Source organism: Leuresthes tenuis, unplaced genomic scaffold (genome assembly GCF_036924035.1).
Source record: "Leuresthes tenuis unplaced genomic scaffold, fLeuTen1.0.hap1 SCAF_12, whole genome shotgun sequence".
NCBI classification, from domain to species: domain Eukaryota; kingdom Metazoa; phylum Chordata; class Actinopteri; order Atheriniformes; family Atherinopsidae; genus Leuresthes; species Leuresthes tenuis.
The window spans coordinates 16,807,486-16,832,135 of NW_027325366.1; the positions used below are offsets into that span (position 1 = coordinate 16,807,486).

General features: G+C 38.1%; 1 protein-coding gene across 3 annotated transcripts in view; it reads left to right on the forward strand.

Moving 5' to 3' along the window:
• il1rapl1a (interleukin 1 receptor accessory protein-like 1a) overlaps nucleotides 1-24,650 on the forward strand; it is a 169,612-nt gene that overhangs the window by 54,599 nt on the left and 90,363 nt on the right. For all 3 annotated transcript variants that reach the window (XM_072396672.1, XM_072396674.1, XM_072396673.1), the window contains exon 3: nucleotides 17,083-17,368. In XM_072396672.1, the coding sequence (XP_072252773.1) occupies nucleotides 17,083-17,368 (286 nt within the window). The remainder of the gene's footprint in view (nucleotides 1-17,082; nucleotides 17,369-24,650) is intronic.

Sequence of the window (24,650 nt, forward strand, 5' to 3'; positions counted from 1 at the left end):
CGTGGGGATAGTTCATGACTACAGATTATATTACTTTCTTATATATTTGGAATGAATGCATTCACCTTTAAACAACACAGGTCTTAATACTCATACTACATTATTTTGCAGGAAACTTACTGGTGTGCTGTGTTTTAACAAATTATGGGCATAAACTTCAATTAACAAAGAACACCAATTCACAAATTATTGTTGCTTTGATTGTGTTTTATTCAATTTATAAAGTCATTCATTCAATCACATTTTTGAGCAACTCCTCTGACTCGAGTATATTTTGCTACTTAGCTACTCCACTACATTATGAAGGAAAATATGTCATATCTGCCAGTACCACGGTCTGTTAACCTACACATTCAGATTGAACAAAACAAATCATTAGTTTATCACATATTTTCATTGCTAAAAATGAATTAGCATGAAAATGCTTCTTTTACAGCAACTTACTGTATTAAACGCATGTTGTTATTCCCTTTTTTTCTCTTAATTAATGTTAGCGAGCTATGTTGAGCCTATTAGTAAGAGTTTTTTTATTGTCACAAAAGTTTAATGTGGCAAGCTCACCATGGTAACTGATGATGAACATATAACCGGCTCTGGAGCAGTTTTATATTAAGAGTAATTTTGGATTGAATTGTCAGGAAAAAAGCACTACAATTTTAAAGATGATATCCCTGACAGCAAAATCAGACTAAAACATTTAGATATCATCATGCAGAAGTATTGAAAATTGATGACAATGTAACAAATTAAAAAGCACATTTAAAATCATCATATAATAATAAGTTATTGTACCACATTTAGAAATTATAATTAAACCACAATACAACTTTAATTCAGTGAAATCTTTTCAGTATTGATTTTTATGAAATATCTGAATAACTGAATTTACATTTAAGCTAACATTTGCTCCTTCTGGCCAGAACTCAGTGGTGAATGAACAATTTTCAGTGTAGATTCTCAAGTGAAACAATTTATCAAGTATTCAAACCTGCTGAGCTTGACAGAAGCTGTGTAGTTACAGTAAAACAAAATGGGCATTATGCTTCACGTTACCATGAGAACGATGCAGTCATATATGTTTTTCATATCTCATTTGCCAACAAATCTGCTCTATTCAGCTGAAATTTCATTACACACAGATCTGAAATTTAGTAAATCTAGGTTTTTTGTTAACAGAGAATAATCAGTGAATAAAAAGTTTTGGGACAGAGTTAGAGCTAAATGCACTTCTTATTACCGGTAAGTTGAAAGTTTAAAAGTTTTATGCACAGCAGTCATGAAATAAATAGCAGGCGTGTGTTGAAATAGTTTGCACAATTGCATTTTCTGGCAGCATTCCTTTCTCATCTTAATTGCACCAACGGTGTTTTTTTCCTTAAATGTTGTTAAATTTTGTGGAAGAAGCAAGAAATGGCAAGATATTTCCTGTGTGCACTGAGACTTACGGGTAAAATTTGCATTAACAAAGTAAGATCCGAGCCATCATTCTAGTACCCGTTATCTTTGAGTGGAGTTTTAGGTTTCACTAAGCCAGCTAACGCAAAAAAGGCCCGGCTGTGTTGAACTTGCTTTGTATTACACCCCCCTAGTTTGCTGGAAGATGAGTACCTTTAAGGGACATTGCTAACTATTGAAATGTCAAAATTCCACACAGCTTTTTTATTTCATTTTTTTACCACAAGCACAAGTTAATTCAAGTTGGGATTGGGAGTTGAGGAATTTTGAATGTAAGCTTTGTATAGAAAGTGTGTGGCCAAACCCTTATACTGTAGAAGCAGAGATTAATTGATGGTGTTTTTTATGCCTCTGAAATTCCTTTATTCTGTGGAAGAGAGGGACCATGTTGCTGCCTCCTCTCTCTCTCCTCTGAAGTGCTTAACAATCTCAGCTGATCACTTTTTGAGTGATCTTTTGGGCAAGTTGAGAAAAGTTAAGTTTAGCCTTGAGTAAACCAAAAATTTGCACATAAGTTAAGTAGAAATAAGTTAAGGATTTTTATGCATTTATTTGTCCCTACATGTATATCCAATAAATATATGTGTGTGCGTGTGTATAATATGTGTGAGTGTCTACTGTATATGTGTGTCTGGCCTGCTCTGAGAGGATTACTGTAGATTTACAAGGCATGGTAACAATGAGCAGACCCACCCCTGGGACCCATATTCAATCACTATCACAATGAAATGCTGCTAATTCCTATTTAAAGCTGCTAAGGCACTGCCCTCTCTATCCTCCGGGCTAAGGGAAAGCAGGAAGCTTGGAGATAGAGGGAGGAGGAATCTATGTTTTGTTCGTCAGAATAATTTCTGTTAATTCCTGCTGCTGATTTCATCCCCATAAACCACTCCTCTCTTGTTCGTTTATGGATGTTTATGAGGTCACGTCATGAGAATAATGTGTGTGGCACTGGGCAGCAGTGTATGTTAGTATCCGTGTCATTTGTCTTAGAAGTGCCCACCCAAAAGCCCTGTCCTCTCCAGGACCTTATTGGCTTTGCACTGAATAATTCAGAAGTTTCCGACATAAAGGAGATTGCTTTAATTCATGGCCAGTAGGTTAATGCTGGGAGTTTGTTGTTCTATTAAATGCATGTTGTAATTCATAATGTCAGTTTAGTCAATGCAAGCAACTAATAAGGGCATAATTGTGTGTTATTAGAGAGTGTCACATCAAGGGCAAAAGTGTTTTGCTCATGTTTTTATTCTTACTGTACTGCTGCCTGCACCTACTGCTGCTGCTCTCTTACGCAAGACCATTCATTTGGAAAAAGGCTTTAATTGGGCTCAGAATCAGGGACAGAAATCTCCTGCAACATAAATATTTTAAAGGAACACACTGGACAGCTCTACCGAATCTTATACTTTTTTCTGTCTTTTCCACGTCTTTCATTTTTTCCTCCTCTCCTTTACTTGATGCTGTGCATGCATACTGGTGCACCTGCACAATACAAAAGCTGCTCGGATTTCTCAGAAGCTGTAATATCTTTTTTTCCCCCTTGGCCATTAAAGGGGATGATTTATTGACGCCAAGTCAGTTGACAAATCCATTTTACTTGTACACTAGAGAAAAGCTTGCATCCAAAAACTGGCAAGCAGAAGCATATGCACATATACACCGACTTTAAACTAGGACACTATCATAAATGGGGTAAGGATTTCTGCATTATTAATGAACCAGCTTCATACTCATCTTAATTGAAAAGTTCTTTTATCTTCAGCACACGCTCATTTACCCTCTCCTCTAACACAAGTGGTGTAACACAAACTGTAGATAGCACATAAAATCCTTTCCTGCTCAGCCTTTTCAGTCTTTTTACTTTTTCAACTTCAAGTTTAGCTTCTTAGTTATTTTAGCTTGCTTTGTAATAGGTCTTTTTTTGTTTGTTTGTTTGACCCTTCACTCACATAAATGACTCCATATATATTTGTAATTTCTTTAAGAAACTACCTATAATTTGAGAAAGGATGATCATGATAGTAATGTGAGAAGCTAAGAGAGATTCTGTAGAGGTTTGTTTTTAGGGCTGAGCAAAAGGGATGAACAAACCATTGTTTGTTGGCTGATCAATGATGGGTATAAGATGTACCTTTTCATTCCAAAGAATCTGGGGAAGGGAGCTCATAGTATGGGCCAGGTTTCCCTGATTCATTATTGCGTTATTACAGAGAAAGGATGGATGGGGAAAAGAGGACAGAGGAAAGATAAGAATAAATAGGAGGAAATATGCAGGGGCACATGCCAACAGAGCAATAGCGACACTTCAGCAGAAGGAATTGATATCACTTACAGGTTCATGCTGTCAGTCAGTAAACAGTATCAAATGGTCATAAGTGATGATGGATAAACCCTCCCCGTACATTGTAGCACTCCTTGATGGCACTCTTCTGTCTCACTCTCTTTTGTCATGGGAATTGTGTTCAGATCAAGGCTGAGGGCAGTGTGTCATGAACTCCTGTAGCTTTGAGTGCCGATCCCTCACTGGAGACATCTTTTTGATGCCTGGATAGACAGATGGATGGGTCATTGCTTCCATCAGTCTCTTACCTTCTCTCTCATTGTCATTTCTGCTGCTATCACCATGATTTATCATCACTTTTCTAATTCAACCATGACCATGACAAGTTTTTTGTGTGTGTTGTTGAGAAGTAATCTCCTTTCACCCATGCTCTAGCCAAAGTATGACTTAGACTTCATAGTACATTAAAATGCAAACACATGAGTTATGTGGCGATATTTACACATGCACTATTACTGAGGTGCTTAAGGTGTCAGATGAATAAATCATCCCAGAATCTAATGAGACATGATAGAATATGAAAAATGCACACTGATGACCAAAGTAACATATGTGTTTATCTACAACTGACTTGACAGCCAACTGAGGCAAGTATAGTAACCGTGAATAGTGTCTGCCTAAAACTGGTATATGAATAATGCCCATGAATATTCAGCACCATGGATAGCTCTGTGAATAAAGTCGCAGCAGAGTACAAATCTGAGTTAAAGGGCTTATCTACAGTGAATGGTACAGTTAAGTTGTCTCAGCCATTACTGGTTGTGTCTGTTTAGCACCCCATTTCTCTGTGTGTCCCAGTGAGCAGTTTATTTTTAACTTTCTAGTCCCAACCCCAGGCTGTAAGCTGTACGTCCAGGATGAAGTCCTCAGAAAGACTTATTCACACACCCAGAGAATGAAAAAAATCCAACAGCCCATGAGACTTTTGTAGTGACAACTCCGTTTCAGAAAGTTTTTCCGAAGATAGACTGTCATTTTGTTTGGGCTTGTCAGTCAGTTTTTTTAGCCAACACTTCATTCGCCTGCCATTCACAAGAACTGAGTAAACTATAAAATGATAACATTTGTTATACATTGTTATAACATTATAACAATTGTAACATTAGTTGTTTCTTTCAGACACGTCCTCAGAGAAGACTTTTCATTGAACATACATGTCAGAACATGGGTTCACTAAGAATTTAGGGATGGCTAATTTGTCCATCAAGATGGGAACATAACTGTATGCAGCTGAATCCAGTAGGTTGCTAGCCTTGGGGAGCTATCAACCAACCTCAAAGGCTCGTGAAACGCCAGACCAGTAGTTAGTTCTGAGGGTTCCAAGGTTAGATGCATCATTTACCATCCAGGTCATATGAATAAGTGGCTTCTTTTTTCCATTTGATCTATAAAAATTGATCTATAATTGATTTAAAAAAAAATGGTTAAAAAATTGCTAATCAATCAATTGATAAAATCAAATGCATTTTGTCCCTCATATAAGAAAGATTTTTTTTTTCTTAAACTTAACCAGGCTTATATCAATGTCACAGTGATCTGAAATCAGATGCATATACGAAATGAAAATGTTGTCCGATTATAGAAGCAGTAGGTGCTTCTAAACTTATAAGAGTTGGTCTGAAGAGCCTGTACGAAAAAAGTATTTTGAAGGGATTTGCTGTATAAGGATGCTGGCAATTTTCTACTTCTTAATTCCCATTACGGTTAAGTCTTTGACGCTGCTGGCTTTGCTTTGGGCCCATGGGTGGAGAAAGCCATGTGCTTTTCCCAGTACACATAGCCACCAGCTGTTGCTTTTCTTGAGACAGACAAGAAACATCTCCTTGAAGGCTTTCTGTCTATTTTTTGCATTCTTAAAAAATAAGCAAGCCTTCGGGGTTTAATTTTTGAAAGATGTGACGTTTACAGACACATCTGAAACAGAATAGCCTATGGAAATTAATGAAAATAACAATAATCCACACTATTCTCGCACAGGTTTTTGGATTATCTTATTATTGAGAGCAAAGTTGTGTGTCTGTGAATGGAATTTAATGCCCTTGTCTTGCTTCATTCTTCCTCAACCTCTTTATTTTTCTGTCTCAAGCCACGAGAGAGAAAAAGGGGAGAAGCATGGGTGATAATGACTTGTCAAATTAGAAGCGATGGAACCTGCAGCAAGTGTAAACACAATTCGGAATGTTCAGATGACATTTTCCAAGCCGTATTTCTACTGGGAGAGATTAGCAGACTGACAGCTCAGCCTGAACCTCATGGATCACAGCTGCACAATGGAGAGCACTGGCACACACATACACAAACACTCAGAGAGAACAAATTACTGGTATTTTAATACAACGTTGCAGACTGACACTTGTACAGAAAAATATAATGATTTCCCCACAGAAAAATACAAGTGAGCACATACACTTTACATTTGAAGATCCTGTGATATGAAATGTCTCTCCTTCGAGGCCCCTCCTCGCAAGTCATGGTCCAGGCAGCCCATGTATAGATTCATGTCCACGTAGCCTACCCACAAGCTGTCAACATGATGAATGGTGCTCATGCATAGCCTTGACTTTATAACTTATAGGAACCTTATTTGCATGCATTCTCATTGCCAGTAAAACTGCAGATGATGTAGGAGAGCCACATACTTTTTAGTTGTTAAGATATTAGGGGATCCTGTTTCTTAGTGTTCTATTTTACGCATGGTCGTCCTCTCAGTACAGCACAAACCAGGAACGGTGCTGCTCATTTCCCAACTTCGTCTATAAAATAAGGAGCCATTTACGAGGAACAATATCCAGTCCTCCACATCTCCCTCTATCCTGCCCCCCTCCCAGTATTGGAGAGATACTATTGAGAGTCCCAAGCACATCAATTTGGACCTCAAATGACTTTCTCCAGCTGGCCAAATCCTGACAAGCTTTCTGTTCTCCCTAAAAAGAGCTCTTTTATCATCAAGAGAAAGGAAGAAAAGATGAGCTGGGGAAAGAGAGAGGAAAGTCAAAAAGCTAATGTCTCAGTGACACCCTTTCACATACAACAGGGGAAATTTCTGTTCTAAAAAGGGTTCTGGTTAATTTGAAGTCAATTGGAGAGTTATTAAAAGGATCTGAATGAGCTGTACTGAACTTGGTCAAGGGCAACAAACCCACCCTGGTTTCTGTATGCAACACTAGATACAGTTCTGTAACCTTCAAGCAAACTTGAAAGTTTTCATAATTTGTCCAAATGCCACTTCTTATACTTTGCTGTTTTTTTCCAAGACACCTGTTTAGATTATGTGGGGTAAATCTCACTTTTTTAGGATTTGCTTCGCTTTAAGTATTATTTTTTGTTTATCTCTCAAAGCCTCGCATGTTGCCTTTGAAATTACTCTGCCAATATGTATGCAAATGTCGACATCCACCAACAGAAATTAGATTTACTGCATTTGCCATATCACTCCTGTATCTTTTCTGTGGTCCTCAGGTGCAGGTTCAGTAGTTTAATGCCACACTGTTTTGCATTACAGCCCAATTTACAGTGCAAGCACAACAAATAATATCAGGAAGACAACATAACAAAGCAAGCTATTGAGAAATGAACGATATGATTTAATTCATGCACCCTTGTATAGGATTAGTTTGGCCTAGTAATGTGAGCACATGCACATGCACAGGCATGGCAATTATGTTTTTTCTAGCCTAAATTAATAATCACCTTGAGTTTATCGTGAATGTTTGATGGTCAGCTATTATTGTTTTCATTTGTATTCTTTTTTTCTAGAAGGTCCAAACTCAACAGGCGCTCCAGTTAAACATGTAAAATCAACATACTTTAAAACAAAAGATGACAATGTGACAACCACCTACATATAATCAACTTCCCAGTGGGCATTAAGGAAGTTCAATATCTTATATTTACACACACCATAAGGTGTTTATTATGGTGGCCACTTTAGTCATTGTTATTACAGTCTTGGGGTTTGTTTTCACAACCTTATGACTGCAATAGCAGTTCACAATACTCAGTTTTCCTGACAGTTAGAAAAAAATAAAAATGATAAATGTTAGATAAGAGATAAATCAAGAACATAGCTCGGATTTTTACTTGTGGCATTATTGGATGAGATGCAGTGAGTTTTTAAAGACTGATAGTGACCATGACTAACAACACACGAGCAGTTAAATAATTAAAATCTAAATAGTTTAAATGTAAATGACTTCACAGTGTCAAACTATAATTAGTGCTTAGATTCAGAGGGATGAAATTTTTTTTTTTTTAAAAAAGGAATCAGAAGAAAAATTATTTTCAAAAATTGAATAAAGACGCAGCTACTTGAACAGGTTGTGATTCTGATTGCTAAGCAACAGCAGAAGGAAAGAAGACTGTGAGACTGCACAGAGTTACAGGTTTACAGGCTGTTACAGGTTTATGGCTTGCGAGTGAATGCTCCTTGCAGAGTTGGTGGTTTGTGGCAGTGCAGTGGAAAATAAGTGAAATCAGTCAAAAGAAGTGTAGGGCTGCATGCTTTGTCACTCATTCTAAATGCAGGTATGTTAGCTAAGCTTTCTGGAGAATATAAATGTTTAATTGAGGTGAGCTACATGAGCACAGAACGTGTGTAAATATTGGCTGTTTGTTTTTTTCTTAGATTATTGATTAGTTAGTATTTCATTTCCATTATAAGTTATTCTTTTGGCACTACTGTCCAGAATTTTGGACCTAACTGCAGAGAGTTATTCTTCTGTAGTTTTTAAAAATCTTTCAGGGACAGTGAAGAAGTAGACATTCAGTAGTTTGACTTGACGTATGGAGCCGCTGTGCAAAATTGGGATGAGTGGACAGCTGAAAGCTTTGTAGCTACTGTAGATATCTGCCATTACTGAACTCAAGCTCCAAAGAGTTTCTAAATTGGCTGTTTGCCTGACATTAAATTGGTTTAAACGTATACAAAGAAAAAAGAAAAATGGCATATTTCAACACAAGATATCACAGAAACAACAGCCAAATTGGTGTCAATTAACACATTTCCAGAGGCTTATTCCAGTTGAAAATCATACATATTTACAGGCCATTTCAGTACAATTATATTTGAAAGGAAGTGGATTCCTTTTGTTACTACTCCTTTTGTTTGCTACTACTCAATTGTCAGTTGAGTAGTAACAGGCCAAGAGAATGAGAGATCATTTTAAGTTTTTGTTTCATAACCTGGAAAGATCTGTGTTTTGGCTCTCAAAGCAGGACTTTACAAAACAAAAAACAGGATATTACCAAAAAGCAAACAGGTCAAATAAGTCTTGTTCTTTTCATCAGTCATACCTCTGGTGCTTTTCCTGGTCTGTGGGGGCTGTTCTGGCTGCTTTGTTTTACTATGTATAGCTGTTGCTCTCATCTCTGCTGTCTGTCTGACCCTTGTCACTGCTTAGCTACCACTGGCATCTTCATTGCTGTCCACAGCACTGCTGGCAGAAGCGGCAGCAGCACCAAATAGTTTGTGATTATCAGGGAATTTGATGCACCCGTCTGAGTGCCCTTTTCTCCTTTTTTTCTTTCGAAGTGTCAGACTGATCAACAGAAGTACAAGGAAGGGGAAGGGACAGGCCCACACGGAAAAAGCTAACTAGCTTTGTTGTAAGGATATGTGAAACAATTTCGTATACTATAAACCAATCACAATAAGTGCCTCCTGCAACCCCACCCTCTTCTGGGTCAGTAACCTCACAGCTGATAAAGGGACATACGAATAAATTCTAAATTCCGTTTTCTCATCTCTATTTTTACACATTTTTACAGTGGCCCACTAGTTAAACTCCTGGTACTCACAATGGCCAGCTGCTCTTGCCCCATGACATGTTCAAGAGAATGAACAAGAAGCGCAATTATTGTCAGAAGATAAACTGATCTTCATAATCCCAAACAACTTTAGGTTTTGAGTTCATGTAATACCATATTAAAGCCTACAGATTTTTCAGTTTGCATTTTTCATGTCTTTTGTATTTCGTCTTTTTAATGAATAGCCATGCTCTTGGTACTGAACAAACACAAAACTGCCATACTGTGGAAGATTTAGTGTAGTAAGTGTAAATAAATTGTTGACACAGTTTGAGTCAGTTAAGCTGTGGGTGCAGCTTGAGCAAATTTTTTAAAACTATATTTGGCATGTTAGTTTCATTGCTGAGTGACTTCTGTATATTCATCACAGCTGCTGCTACAGATGCTCACCTTGTTGGTTAACAGACCAAATCAGGGGCCAAAATATCCCTCATTTTTACAACATCCATCTTTCCCTCCAACCAAACACTCTAGCTCAATGTCCTCTCTGTAGAAGAGCCAGTGGGGAACCACGTCTCACACAGCCAAAATTATGGTGTGAAAAGTTCTGTTTGTATTTTAGGCGAGCTACAAAATAAATAAATGAGTAAAATTGGGAATAGAAATGACTTAAATAGAGTGTTAAGTTTGAAAAAGAAACAAAATATTAGAAAACAATTCAGTTCTTCACTGAACCCAGTACTTCTTTGGACAGTCTGCACAACTGTCAAGATTACACTGTAATAAGAGACTATAGGACTTGTTCAGTGGGGACATATTTCATGTTTGGCATTGAATAGGGGCTTTCATGGCAGAATGGCGACTTGCCCGGCAGAAATAATTCTTGCATGCTTTGCAGTTCATACGTCACATCCCATTATATTTTCACTTGACTCTCACACTATATCATACTGTATATGTGCATGCATAGTTTTCCATACACAGACAAATCTAAAATTGGTGGGGCTTGATTCGAGGTGGTGCCCCGTGTCCACTAGTGATCCTGGCATGGTCCCATTCATCTCCAGGTATTTCTTCTCCTAATTGTATCTCTTCAAATTGTTAATCTTATTCAGAGATGGCTGAAATTCAACCTTTTTTACCTTGGCCATATCTTTGAGTACTTTACAACATGCCCTGCACACTCAAGGTACATTTCATTACTGGAATATGCTGACTCTGAATGATATTGGGTTCTTGATAGCTTCACTGTGAATGTTTCTTCAGGCTATTTCAGTTCAAGTTCCAGTGTGGAACTTTTCAGGCTGTTGCAGGAGCAATATGATAACTGTGTGTCCATTCAAATAAAACTGCACAAATTAAAATCCAAGTGGAAGTTTAGGTGGAGGTATTCGGTTGGTTGCAATTTGCTGTTTATGTTTTTAGATGTCACTACATCATACAAACTGGACCTTTTGTTTTGTGAAAGAGGAAGTTAAATGTATTCAAATTAGAGTGATTTTCTTTGTCTAACTCCAGTTTGTGGATAAAGAGCAAAGGTCGTTCACCATCTTCAGAGAGAAATTATCTGTAGGCTTCTGGTCTCATTTGCATATAAATGAACAGTTGTAAACTAAATGAAAGCAAATGATTTTTTAACAGAGTTATGGAGTAGCACAGAACAGGGAAGGAGTTATTCGTCCAAGTTGGAGCTGTCTTCTAGAATTTAGAAAAAATGTCAAAATAGAATTGATCTTCCCACTGGCATAATCATAGATCAATAAAAAGTAGTTAATCATAAACACAGGGACGTGTGACACAAAAGATTTAAAGCATTTCAAAATTATTGAAAGATTATGTCTTTTCGGGGTTGTGTGTGTCACCTGTTTTTTTGGTTTCCAAAAATATACAGTATTGATGGAAGTTTTTATTCAGTACATTGATAGATCAAAGTGTTTTGTGATTTTTCAGATGACATGCAGTCAAGGGTTGATATGTCAGTCCAGCCTTTGTCAGGTGTCATTAAACCAGACACAGGAATAGTTGGACATAAACTAGAGCAAAAAACAGGTCTGATCTTGTGTTGTGGATAACAGACGATGAATCCAAATTATGTTTAGGCTTATTTTCTTCATCATCCTCTAAATCTTTTTCTTACATTTGTATTATACTGAATCCTGCCGCAGTATTTCAGCTTGAAGGGTTTCTGACACCTGTCGTACACATCCTGAACAGAACCAGCTGATAGTAAATATAAAATATTTTAAGCTGATTGTATTGTACAATTGGCAATATAAGTAATTATTTTAATTGGCAAAACACTGTTTTTTTTGTGGCACAGAAGAAAACCTAGAACCACCATTAGATAAAAAGAAATTAATAGAGCATTGTGCTATGTCAAGCAGATCACCGACTAGAGGGTTGCCATCAGTTCTTTCATCCGTCTTTCACAGTAATTGGCGCACTCACAGCTGTTGCCACATCATATCATTTTCGTGCAGGAGTACAGTGGAAAAATTTCATGGTAACCAGAAATTTTCTCACGAGTAATCTGCTAATTCACTTGCAGTATGTCATCCCTCCAGCATGAGTGTTTCCCTCTTTATGTGCATTTTTTTTATATCTTATTTTCATTATTGCATTTATGAGAAGATTAATTCTCCCTGCAAAATCCTCTCATCCATATCTAACTACTTGCTATAAATAAACCATTTTTTCATAAAAATGTCTCTTCCATCTAAATGCACAAGTTTTAATAAAATCTCAATTAACATGCATCTCCGTCCAAAACTGTCATGCAGATATTAAGATTTAGGATAAACCATTTCTAGCACTACTCCCACAGTTGAGTGCTATTATACAACTGTATTAGAATGCTGTCACAAATATTTTACATGCACGTAAGTCTTGATTTATTCCCTAAATCTGTCTTGACACATTTATTAACATATTTTTCCACATCGGACATGATTTTTTTCGTGGCTCTGATATCAGCAGAATTATCATCTGAACAATTTTATATATCATAGTTTCAATCCAGTTACGATAGTACAGGATTAAACCTAAGATCAATAGTGTAAATATGCAAGCATGCGTGACATTGGCATACCCAATTATTTTTCAGTCTGCATTGAGTAACTCAACTCAACACTCTTACTTTTCTTTCAATCTGTACGTACACCCGGAAATTAGTTGTGTGCAAGCAGACTTGTCCATGTGCACACTATAATAGGTATAAGCACAGGACTCAACCTAACAGCCTGATCGGTTAGGGTTACTGTGAGCCAGTGAGTTATGTGATGGCATGTGCACTTCCAGTCTCTTAAGTTCACCTACCATGTTGATTTTCCCTAAAATTATAAAGAGACAAAATATGGCCTTCAGAATATTGTGTAACTGATAGGAAACAAACCATCCAAACAAAAGTCTGTTGTCAAAATCAATGACCCATTAACAGTCAAGGTGACAGAATGATTGTCTAGTTTTCACGTGTGGATGAACTAATAAATAAATGCCAGTTCACTCAAAATGAAAATAAATAAGCCTTTAGTCTGTGAGCCAGGCGTGAACAAAAAATCTCCACCTCTTCTATGGGTGATGCTGATTTCAACCAACAGAACTGAGGTTGCAATATAGAAATACTGAACTGTATAGTCGTGGAGTAAACCTACTACTCCAGAAACCACTACACTACACTAGATTCTTTTAACGCTTATTTCACCACTACTTAGAAGTCAGTAAGCCAGTAAGAAACATTCAGATTTCAAGGCACTGTGACAAAGTGTAACTGTTATCTTGGAATATGGTTAGATTCTGTGGGTGTAGCTCTGCAGTTGTTCTAAATGGGGTCAGTCTTTGATTGAATGATTTTGAAGCTAAACTAAAGAAAGATACATAAAGAAGATCGACTATCAACAAGCCACACAGAGCAAAGTGATTGGTAAATGGGTCCATTTTGAAGACTAATGTGAGAATGCTCATCAGATATCCCATTATCTGTGTAGAGGACTTGCAGTACTAAGGTACACACAGAGGAGAATCTGATAATTAGATAAAGGTTTAAGGGGGTAATCTTTACTTTATACCAAGCTTACTACCTTATTCGGTGAGTCATTTACTATAGATTCTGAACATTTATCTTCAGAGGTCAGCATGTATCAGGCCAACACTTACAGAGGCAGAATACAAAAGAGGGATGGTATTCGTGATTAGTCATTACCAAGACCTGAATTTCTATTGCAGACAATGATGCTCATACCTTTGCGATTGCATTAACTGCCTATTCTGTAAGGGTATAATCTGATCCAAATGTAAATTAATTTCGCACAATAGTGGACTAATAAGGAACTTCTCATTATTATTCCAAAGATAAACTTTAAAAAAAAAGTCAACAGAAGAGGAAATTATACGCCAGGAAGATTAGTTGTATGGATAGGGGAATGAAGATGGAGTCACAGTGCAAACAGTGGAGTGGGTGGCAACTGAGGAAAAGAAAAAGAGAACGAGAGAGACAGAAAGTTATTAAGTATCTGTATCCACATATAGATCATTGAATGTCTTCTTGGCCTGCGAGAACCCCGCCGCCCACACAGCATCTGATAATTACACTTCATTAGGGGAGCAGGTAGTGGTGAGCGAGGAGAAGAGGCTCACTACTGAGGGCATCACAAGAGCGAGGGAAAGCATTTAAGTAGAAAGCACACTGGAAAAACATAATGTTGCAGAAGGAGCATGGGAATATGGTAATGAAGGAAAGAAAAGCAGGAGTTGACTCAGGTGACATATAGCCCACTCTGTGATTGGAGGTTGGGATGTTGTGAGTATGTGTTTGTTTGTTTGTGTGACTCCATTTGTGTGTATGAGGATAAATTTATTCAAGCTCGGGGGCCCGTATTTATTGGCTTGGTTTAGTGTCACACAAAGACGGACAGGTCTGCCCTGATGCAGAATGTAATAAGGTTTCTGTGAGACTCACATACACATATCCTGTAGCTTGACATTCCCACCTTGGTTTTTTGCACCAGCTATACTGTACTTATACCCTATACATCATATGACGTAGCAGCTTTAGAGTAACGGTAGCAAGTCAGGGAGCGCTGCAGTTTGCAGTGCTGCAGTAAAATTTGGAAGACTGACAGCCATGTGGGAATGTGTCCATATGGAAACATCCTTCACAGTACACGCTTGTTGAAGAGTGGCTGAGCAGAATCGCCACAAATCCTTGATGTCCCAGAAGGGCAGGGTGGAAAGCGGAGAGATCCTATGTGTGTGTGTGTAGTTATATGTGAGCTGTCAGCAGAGAGGGAGTGAAAGGTGGGGACTGCAGTATTCCTCCAGCGGGAATCATTGATTTTCCAGCCAAGCATGGGGATGTGGGAAATGTCAGCCTCTAATTGAGTTGATAAAACCGTTTTGAGTCGCAGACGTAAATATGGTTTCACCCACAAAAGGCCACTGCATTATACAACTCCCCATGGGACGTCTGAAAGGAATGAAAGGTCTACGTATTTCTCTGTGTTTACATGTTTACAGACTTCGGTGCATGTGGAGTTTTTTCTTTGTTTGACAGCACATGTCTGTAAGTCTGCATGGTGAAGGCAAGTGGCAGGTGTGCTGCTGCCGAATGAAACGTTTTCTTTAGTTGTGAATCAGGAGAGAAGCTTATTAGAATAAACAGTTTTTGTTGTGGCAGAGAGGGCAGAAGTGGAGATTGCCAGCACAACACAGAGGTCATATCCATTAGAGGTGCAGAGGGTGAATAAAGTAAAAGAAGAATGAAGCCCCTGCTGTTCTTGCTGATTAGCAGATTGATATGCAGAGAGAGGAGAGGACTTACCTGCTGCCCTCCGTAGAAATTCACCTCAATATTAGAAGGGAGCTAGTGGTCTGTGGTTCAGTGTTTGTCAGAGAATTATCTCCTTATTTGTTCCCATTTTTTTATTTTTTTATTTTGAGTGATATTATAAATAAAACAGTATAAAACTTTTAAATAAATATAAAAAAAGTTTTTATCAGTTTAAAGCAGTGAGGAGTGAACACATATGAGTACATTCATTGCTTTTTGCATCCATAGGGCCCTGGTCTCAGTATTAAGGATGATCATTTGATAATTTTTTCAGACGTTATAATGCCCGCTCAAGCACACACTTTCTGTTTCTTTCACATGCATGTGTGTAAGTGCACACACTTTCGTGGCAAAGCCTACTGATGATTACTGACATAATTAGGCAGACAACCATTCGTATAGGGAATGCACACTCATGAAAACACACTCACACAGAGAGACACACATTACCTCCCTGGTAATTAAGAGTATTAATTACAAGCATAGCTGTCCCTGTGAGGCTCTGTATCACTCACAGACTGGCACACAGCAGGATTCTTATTACTTTATCTCACTACACCATCATCACTGCTGTCTCCCTCTCTCGGCCTCTCTGGTTACACATGCACATTCTCGAATATACACCTGCTGGATAAACAAATGTTAGCTAATTAGTCAGAGACTTAGAACTGGCCATAGGTTAAAATCCAGTGGCTTGGGACATGAAATAGATCTGCTTGCTGGAACAAGAACAGAACCACTATGCCTGAGGGGCTTTGAGATTTGATTTTTGTCAAATGTCTTTTAAGACTTCGCCCTTAGGCTCACATCCTTTTCCTTCTCCAACTTATTAAGTTGTAGCAACTGAAGTACGACTATACATTTCACACATCAAGCAGAAGAGATATTGTTTTCATTTTTGTTGCATGTGTCATTACACAGGCTTTATCTTTACTCCTCTTTCACTGTTATATGCACAGTACCCATGTCAGACATGTTGGTTAAACAATTTTGTGAATGACTGCTGAGCTATAAAACTGTTAGACAAAAGCTAAGGAGCACATCTCACTTGATATAGCTTGTGGCATATTCCCAATCAATGAAGTAGCCTTGCACCGAGGCACAGAGCTGTGGTAAATTTGCAGTATTTGAAGATGCCTGGCGTCATTTTTGAAGATATTTTACGGTTAATTCCCAGATGTCACAGTGGTTTTGAGTTTGAATATTGCTCACCAGTCTCTAAGCTGTTTCTGCAGAAGCCAGGGCTGCGCATACCTTGAATTTGCGGCAACGTCGGGATAGCAGGAGCGGGGACTAGATGTGTCAAGCACCTTCACTACACAGTAAAATTGCAAAAAGCGCTAACACTATATGGAGTAAAAAAACATAAATAAAATCTTTGTTTTGGTCCACACCATGAAATAAATTACCTTTTAATTTTGGTTTGGCTCAGATATTTATTCCAATATATAAAAAGGAATAAATGTGGGTTGTTTATGAACTAGTAGTCTTCACCCTTATTTGAGCTTGCATAATAATATGAGAATGAATAGCACTGCTGTGCAATTGTGTCTTTATATATAAGTTTTCTTTGTATGCGTTGTAGTCACACTGCAACCACCTCTGTATGTGCTCGAATTTATAGCTTTATTTAATTCTGTGAAAGCTTATTTCATTCTTGCACTATTTCTATATGTTGATAAATGTGTCTCTCATTCTCCTTGTGTTTCCCCTGTAGTGGACGGCTGCACGGATTGGTCAGTGGACTACCTAAAGTACCGGGTGCTTCAGGGTGAGCCGGTGCGGCTTAAGTGTGCTCTGTTCTATGGTTACATCCGGGCCAACTACAGCCAGGCACAGAGTGTGGGCCTCAGCCTCATGTGGTACCGCAGCTCTGGCCTCGGCCACAGCGACTTTGAGGAGCCCATTTCCTTTGATGGGGTGCGCATGAGCAAGGAGGAAGACGCCATATGGTTCAGACCTGCTGATCTTCAAGACGTGGGCCTCTATTCCTGCGTCTTAAGGTAAACTTTCATTTAAATTTATATACATATATATTAATGGGGCAGTTTCCCACAGTTTTTTCCCATTCATTCTTAACACCAGAATTTCAGCCTAAAGACGGACAGCTCATGGTCAAATGGCAGCGACTTATTACATTTTACGGTGAAAAGTATCCCTCAATAAAGAGCTTATCTCACAGAAGATCTTCATTTCGCAGAGAATGTAATCTTCTCTGTTAAAAGCCTTTTAAAAACCACAGGAGGCAGAGAGTATTCAGTGTATTTTTGGGCAATGATACCCCAGTCTATACTGCATGTGATTACTGCACTGAGGCATTAATCTGGAACAAAGACTTTCCAGCTTTGTCTCCCTCTAAGTTAATATTGCCTTCTATTATTGACAGATTCTTCTAACAAGTCTTTGCTCTTATTCAAATGTTGTGTTTGAAATTGAGGGAAAAATGTCATTTTGTGCAACTCTGCACTTGTCAAAAGTGCCCCTAGCTCTGTGTTTCCCAGTCTGCTTGTGTTGAGCTGGGGGGGATCTCAAACTTCTAAGATACCCTAATCAGAAGAACACTGCAAGAGATTTGCCTCTGAGCTGAAATCAATTTTCTTTCTGTTAGGAAGAAAGCTTTTGAGTCACACATTGCCACACATGTGAACCAAACCCTCTCCCTGAAAACTCTCTGCAGGCAAAGAGAGGAGTCTTTTCTTGGCCCTATGCAGATTTCCTTCAATATATGCTATAGATCCTCATTTAGAAAAACCATGGACATTTCAGGTGTTATGATAAGATTGGTTGGCATTTGTGGATTGGATATGTATGAATATTACAAGGACAGAATACAGGGACAACACATAGTTGACTCTTGCCCCTTATTAAACGGGACCATCCGTCAGTGAATGTTGGTATTCAGAACATGTTATCATAAGATAAGATCTTACACCTGTGTTACCTTGTCATTGTTACTGAGTTATGCATGACAATCTCCCTTGTTACAATCTAAATTAATATCACCCATGGTTTCTGAGTTGTTTGTTATGCTTTTTGTTTGTATTTTTAGGATTTCCGGGTTTGTTACCTTATTGTAAATGTACTACCAGGGTTTCTTTGTTCAGTGCCAGATCGTCATCATTGTTTCTGCCAGGGTTTGTTCACTCCTGTTTGCTGCTCCTTCTTGCTTTGTGTTTTTGGATTTCTGTTACAGTTTTCTTACAACTGCAACATCATACGTTTAGGTTAGTCCATTCAAAACATAAGTCTATCCGCCACTAATACTGCTACATCTAGGAACGCATACACAGTATTTGTCTTTATTTGCAAATGTTATTTCACTGTAAATTAGTTGGAGACCCCGTTCAGTACATTTAATGGCATTTGCGTCTGTTTATTTAGTGTTGTCATAGATGATTTTCTTTTCTCTGACTATGTGTTTAATGGAGCTAGAGGAGATATCATTAAAGTATTTTCGTTTTTGTTCTAGGCTTTGAATGCTGGTAAAATCTCAGTTGTTTATTATCAACTGATATAGTAAAAAAAAGATAAAATACAAGGTCTACTACAAGACAACCTGATGTAGCACTATGGTGATAATATACTTTACATTTAATATACAGCTAAGAAAGTAGTGAATTACAGTAGCTCGCTGTTATGCCAAATGGTTATATTTGAATGATTCAAATACAGATCGATTATGAAGTAAAGTAAAAACTCAAACCCTTGATCCCCACATTGAGGAGATATGGTGGTTCTGTTATGCTGAGGGGAGAGTTTTTCTGGCATGGCCCAGGTTCACTTGTTCCCTTCGAGGTGAGGGTCACTGCAAATCAATACAAAGTTTTTTGCGGGCTCACCTTTATCTCAAGATGAAACTTTTCTATCCTAATGGAAGTGGTTTTCTCCATGATGACAATGCCCTCATTCAAAGGGCATGAGGGGTCACTGAATGCTTTGATTAAAAATAAAAAAAGGATTGAATAATATCTATCCCCTTCACAGTTAGTTGAACACCTGTTGGCGGCGTAGGGCAATCTGTGGCACAGTACTTTCCACCACAATCGTCACACCAAGTGGGGGGGATATCTTTTCCAAGAGTTTTTCGTCCCTTAAGTTTACAGAGATTTGTAGAATTGGTACATCAGCACATGGTGACCAAACAATTTACCAAGTTATTTAGTTTTATAGAAGCTATTTTCAGCCATAAAAGAAATGTATTTTTTCTTTTACCATTGCTTCTCTTGTGTTCTTGAACTCTCTGCAAACATCTCCGCCCTGTCATTCTGACCTGTGATAGCATGCCTAAGCAATGCATTCATCAGGCTGCCACCACCACACACTGATTTGACATTTGAGTTGTGTGTGTGCAAACCGAGAGTGTTGCTCAGCGCTTCTCACAGCGGCCAAATCAACATAAATAAACCTCTCGAATCTAAGCCTGAGGAAGAATTACCGTGGACATTCTTATAGAAATACATAACTCTAACTAGCTCTGCCAGATGATTTTACATTTTGAGTTTCAGCTATCTAAAAATTTCATAGATTGTGATTGATTTGGCGATTATATCTGGACAAAGGTGTTGTTACATTTAAGTTTATAGATGGCTGATTTTAGTTTGTAGATGACTGATAGGGACTTCAGTTTAGATTAAACCGAGATGAAATAGGGAGGAGAATGTTGACAAAATGGTAACCTGAAAGGCGGAAAAGCAGTGAATTTTAAAGAACAAGGATCAAGGGCTGATTGGATTTCGAGAGCAGTGACAAGAAGACCGTTGAGCCAGAGTACTGATGACAAGGTTGTAGTAGTGGTGAGTTTAAGATAAAGACACCAAAGACAAAGGAGTTGAGGATATAACTCATACACCCAGGAATTAAATCAGATGTGAGGAAAAGGATCGTCCTAATGTGACTTGAGCAATTTTTTTTCTATGCAAGCTGAGTATTAAAGGGGAACTTTTTAAACCTAGACCTTATTTCTAGCGTGAAATACATTTATCTACTCACCGGGAACAGTTTGGCAAAAGTCGGCATCCTTCGGAAGCTATTTATATAAATAACTCACGATCCATATAATGGAGTGAACGGGGCAAAGATAATGCAGCCTTTAAATAAGGCATTATCTGTCATTATTTCACCAATACTTATATGATGAATGAATGAACGAACGTGTACTATTGCTCTGTTAGCACATAGCTACTTGCAGCTATGGGAGAGCTAACGGAGGAAATTCTACACACACCTCTACTGGGACGACTTCATCGACACGCATGGCTGCAGCACAGCTCATTCACTCTGGTAAGAACGTCCATCTTACTCAAAGTCGTCGTTCACGTTGTCGAAATTTGATAAATATCCTGCCATGTTGCACAAAACTAGCAGTAGCAAACTCCATGTGAAGTTAGCCGACTGTCACAGAGCAAGGAGTAAATAAACTGTGCTCCAGGGGGGCGTGTGGATGAAGTGGTCCTGTAGAGTGCCTGTGTAGAAATCCCTGTGTAGAAAGTATTGGTGAAATAAAGACAGATAATGCCTTATTTAGAGGCTGCATCGTCTTTGCCCCGTTCGCTCCGTTATATGGATCGCAAGTTATCTAAATAGCTTCTGAAGGACGCCGACTTTCGCCAAACTGTTCTCGATGAGTAGATAAACGTATTTCATGCCAGAAATAAGGTCTAGGTTTAAAAATACCGGAGTTCCCCTTTAAGATCACAAACAGAAGTAACAGAACACTTTTTGTGTGTCTGTGCATAAATAAATTGAACTACTTTTTCTAAGTGCAGTATCTTAAACTAATCCAAAGTAAAAATATACCCAAATATATCCATTAAACTGAGGCACATACAGTCACATCCAGATGATACGTTTAAGTCTTTAGCTGCTTAAATGGTTGCCGAAGAAGTTGTTGAGATATTCACTACTTGTTAAATGACAGGATCCTAATGATTAAAGTTTTATAAGAGTGGTTAAACTAAAGGACCAGAGGTCAAGTTGGACCTGGAATGTACGTTATAGTACACCAGCAGAAGTAAAATCCCCTCCCAAGGATTAGAGTTACACATAAATGAATACATTTGACCAATGAACAACTGGTCACGGTTGGCTGCTTGTGTTTTCTGGAGTCAGCAAGAGTTACATGTATACCACAAATTCGGAGCTCTTTATGGTAATGCACTATTTAGAGGTGAGGCGGATGACTGAAATTTATGCTTCAGCAATTTTCACTATTTAATAATTAAATTTGATCTTGATGTAAACACTGTAAAATCAAAGTTGACAGAGAGTACCTTAGACATAGAAGTTGTTTAATTTCAAATTGAGTGTGCTAAAGGCAACACAACAAAAAATTTTTGCTATCCTAATATCTCCTGAGGGCGTGTTATATTTAGCATGGGTGTGTAGTGTCTTTAAATGTTTGTAAATGTATCTGATTTAGGTTCAGCTTTTGCACTGAGGCCCTCAGTGAGAGACAAAAAGGCACACGGATCCACCAAAGTGTGTCTGTTTTGCTGTGCGTATACTGTGTGTACATTTAGTGTGTAAATGGTTATTTTTGTCCTTCTCTGTCTGATATTCAAGTCTAATTGCAAGTTTTTATGTGAAGGTGACTTCATTTACATAGCAATCTCCATGTGCCTTCTTTGACTTTCTCTTTTATTCCTTTGCTCTTTTGCCTTCTTTCTGCATATCATCTCACATTCTGTCTGTAAATCTTCAGATTCATCAATCTTTCTTCCTCTCTTCCTCACTCTGTCACTGTCAGTCTCACATTTTCACTTGATAGATTATTTCATGAAAATTCTGCTAATGAGTCAGTGGTCTGGAGTGGGTGAAACTATGCACATTTCCTTTCCATGATTACATTATTCCGCATGTTGGATAATAATGTGTAGAAAATAACAGCTACCATGAGCTGACTAATATCCAAAGCAGGTGCACTCAAATAGACTATGATAGATGTGAAAGACACTGCAGGACTGTGCATCGACCCCTATCTGTCCGTCAATCAAGCAGACCACCTATACCTTCCCACAATGCTACAGGGTTCCTGCTGTGAATATTCAAGCTGCAGAGATGTCTCCTTTTTGGCTCTCTGGGGTCTTTATTAGCTCAGGTTCATGACCGTGACAGGACGTTGTTGATCATCTGCCCATTAAGTCTTTGAATTTGTCTTCATGTACATTTACAGATTAATAAGAAATCTTAGAAAATTTTAAATTAAACCCAGTGAGGGGACACAGTGTCTCTTTTATGCTGGGGAATTTTTGCTGGCATGGTTTGAACTTCACTTCTCCTTGAAGGCAGAGTCAAATCAATACATTCTGAAATCTGAATGATTGCCTTTTCCTGTGATAAAACATTTTTGTCTTGATCGTAGTGGCCTCGTCAAGGATAATAATAAAAATAAAAAAAGACGGACTTTAAAATGTGCTTTGAGTAAAAGTTAGTCAATTAAAGTTTATCATCTGCGTTGTTATCAAAGCACTGCTTGTCCACTCATCTCTTTCACATTGTCACAGACACGGCAAGAACATCTTAAATTTCAAATAACATTATATATAGGAGAGTGCAGCAACAAATTTCAATAAAACAGAAAAATGAGTATAACATGAATGCTCCTTCAATATGGCCAAGACTTTCCATTAAGTTTGTTTTCAGCATAACCATGAAAAAACAGATTTCATAGTCACAATGAAGTATTAAAAAGAAGAAAAAAAAATCTCACTAACAAAGCCTAAATCAACCAATAACAACAATCTTGGATCTCCCTGACTGACCCTGACACCTGTTTGATTAGATCTAAACACCACATATGTCACTATCAAATATGTTGTTGCTTTTATTGTTTAACTCTTAAATGTAAAGCAATAACAGAAACATGAAAATTATTAGCACAAATCCTGTGACTGCTGCTTACTTGTTATATCAGAGTTTCAGGACCATGGACAGAGTTAGCCTTGGTGTTCAAGTGCTGCATTGTGTTAACACTGAAGTGGTGGACATGAACAGAATGTATTGGGCTTTTTTTGTTGTTTTCTTTTTTTTTTTGCCTGTTTTAAGTCATTATGATTTATGCTTTAGCTGTAACATATATTATCCAGTGTGCTCCAGGCAATTATTTTATGCATCCCAAAGATTTGTCCACAGGAACAATCCTTTCTCTATGGGCTTTGCATCAATTTTTTTCAATCAATCAAACTTGTTGTTTAAAATCTAATCTATTTTAAAGTCTTTCAAGGACAATCAGTTTTCTCTTCAACTTCCAACATAACTGTATATTATCGGTGTCAGGTACCAGGGGACTCAGGACACAGACGCAGGGTCGTTTTGGATTCCAAGAGGTTTCATTTTACAAACACAGCACACAGAGCACAGCAAGGCAGGGCGATATCCAAGCAGCGCAAAGAAAAGGGCTATGGAAAACCTAAGCGCTCTCCTCATACTCATACTATGGCGCGGAGGATGAGCGCAGCTATGAAAGTTAACAAAACTCTCCAAACTGGGAGGAAAACAGAAAAGCTCTTAACACTAAACAAAACAAAGACACGCTCTCGAAATGAGGCGGATTGAAACAAAAGACGCACTCTTAACAAAAAAGAGGCACTATGAAACTTTACCGATAAACTTAAAACTCTACCTTAACGGGGGCGGCTATGAATGGTTACAAAAAAATAAAAATTAAAAAAATGTTAAAAAAATTAAAATTAAAAAAAATAAATAAAAAAAATCACTCCTTGAAAACGGAGGAAAAAAACAAAGCTATGAAACTTACCGTGTGCTGAAGCAGGAAAACATCTAAAACCAGCAGGACAGCGGCCCCTCGAGGACTGACTTTGGACATCCCTGCTTTAGACTATGTTAGATTTAAACTCTAAGCAGGCAATGCTCTGTTGCTATATCTTGCATCTTAGTTTTCTCCTTAAATTTTTCACATGCTCTTTTGGTCATTCTTTATGTGGAGGTATATAGTATATTTTCCTTACATTCCAAGTAGATATTCTACATCTCCCTCTGACTTCTATCTCTAACCAGTGTTTTACAGCTACAGAACATTTGTCACATTTGCCACATATGTCTTTTAAGTAAGTTTGTGTGTGTGTGTGTGTGTGTGTGTGTGTGTGTGTGTGTGTGTGTGTGTGTGTGTGTTGTCATGTGTGTTCCACATCTATATTTTATGGCCCCAGGGGTTGAGAGGTGTTTATATGAGAGGTGACTCCCTTACTGCTTCCATAACCTGAGTAGATCATATGAAACCCTATCATTTACAGTGAATGGAAGCATCTGGACAGCTGTAAATGTATT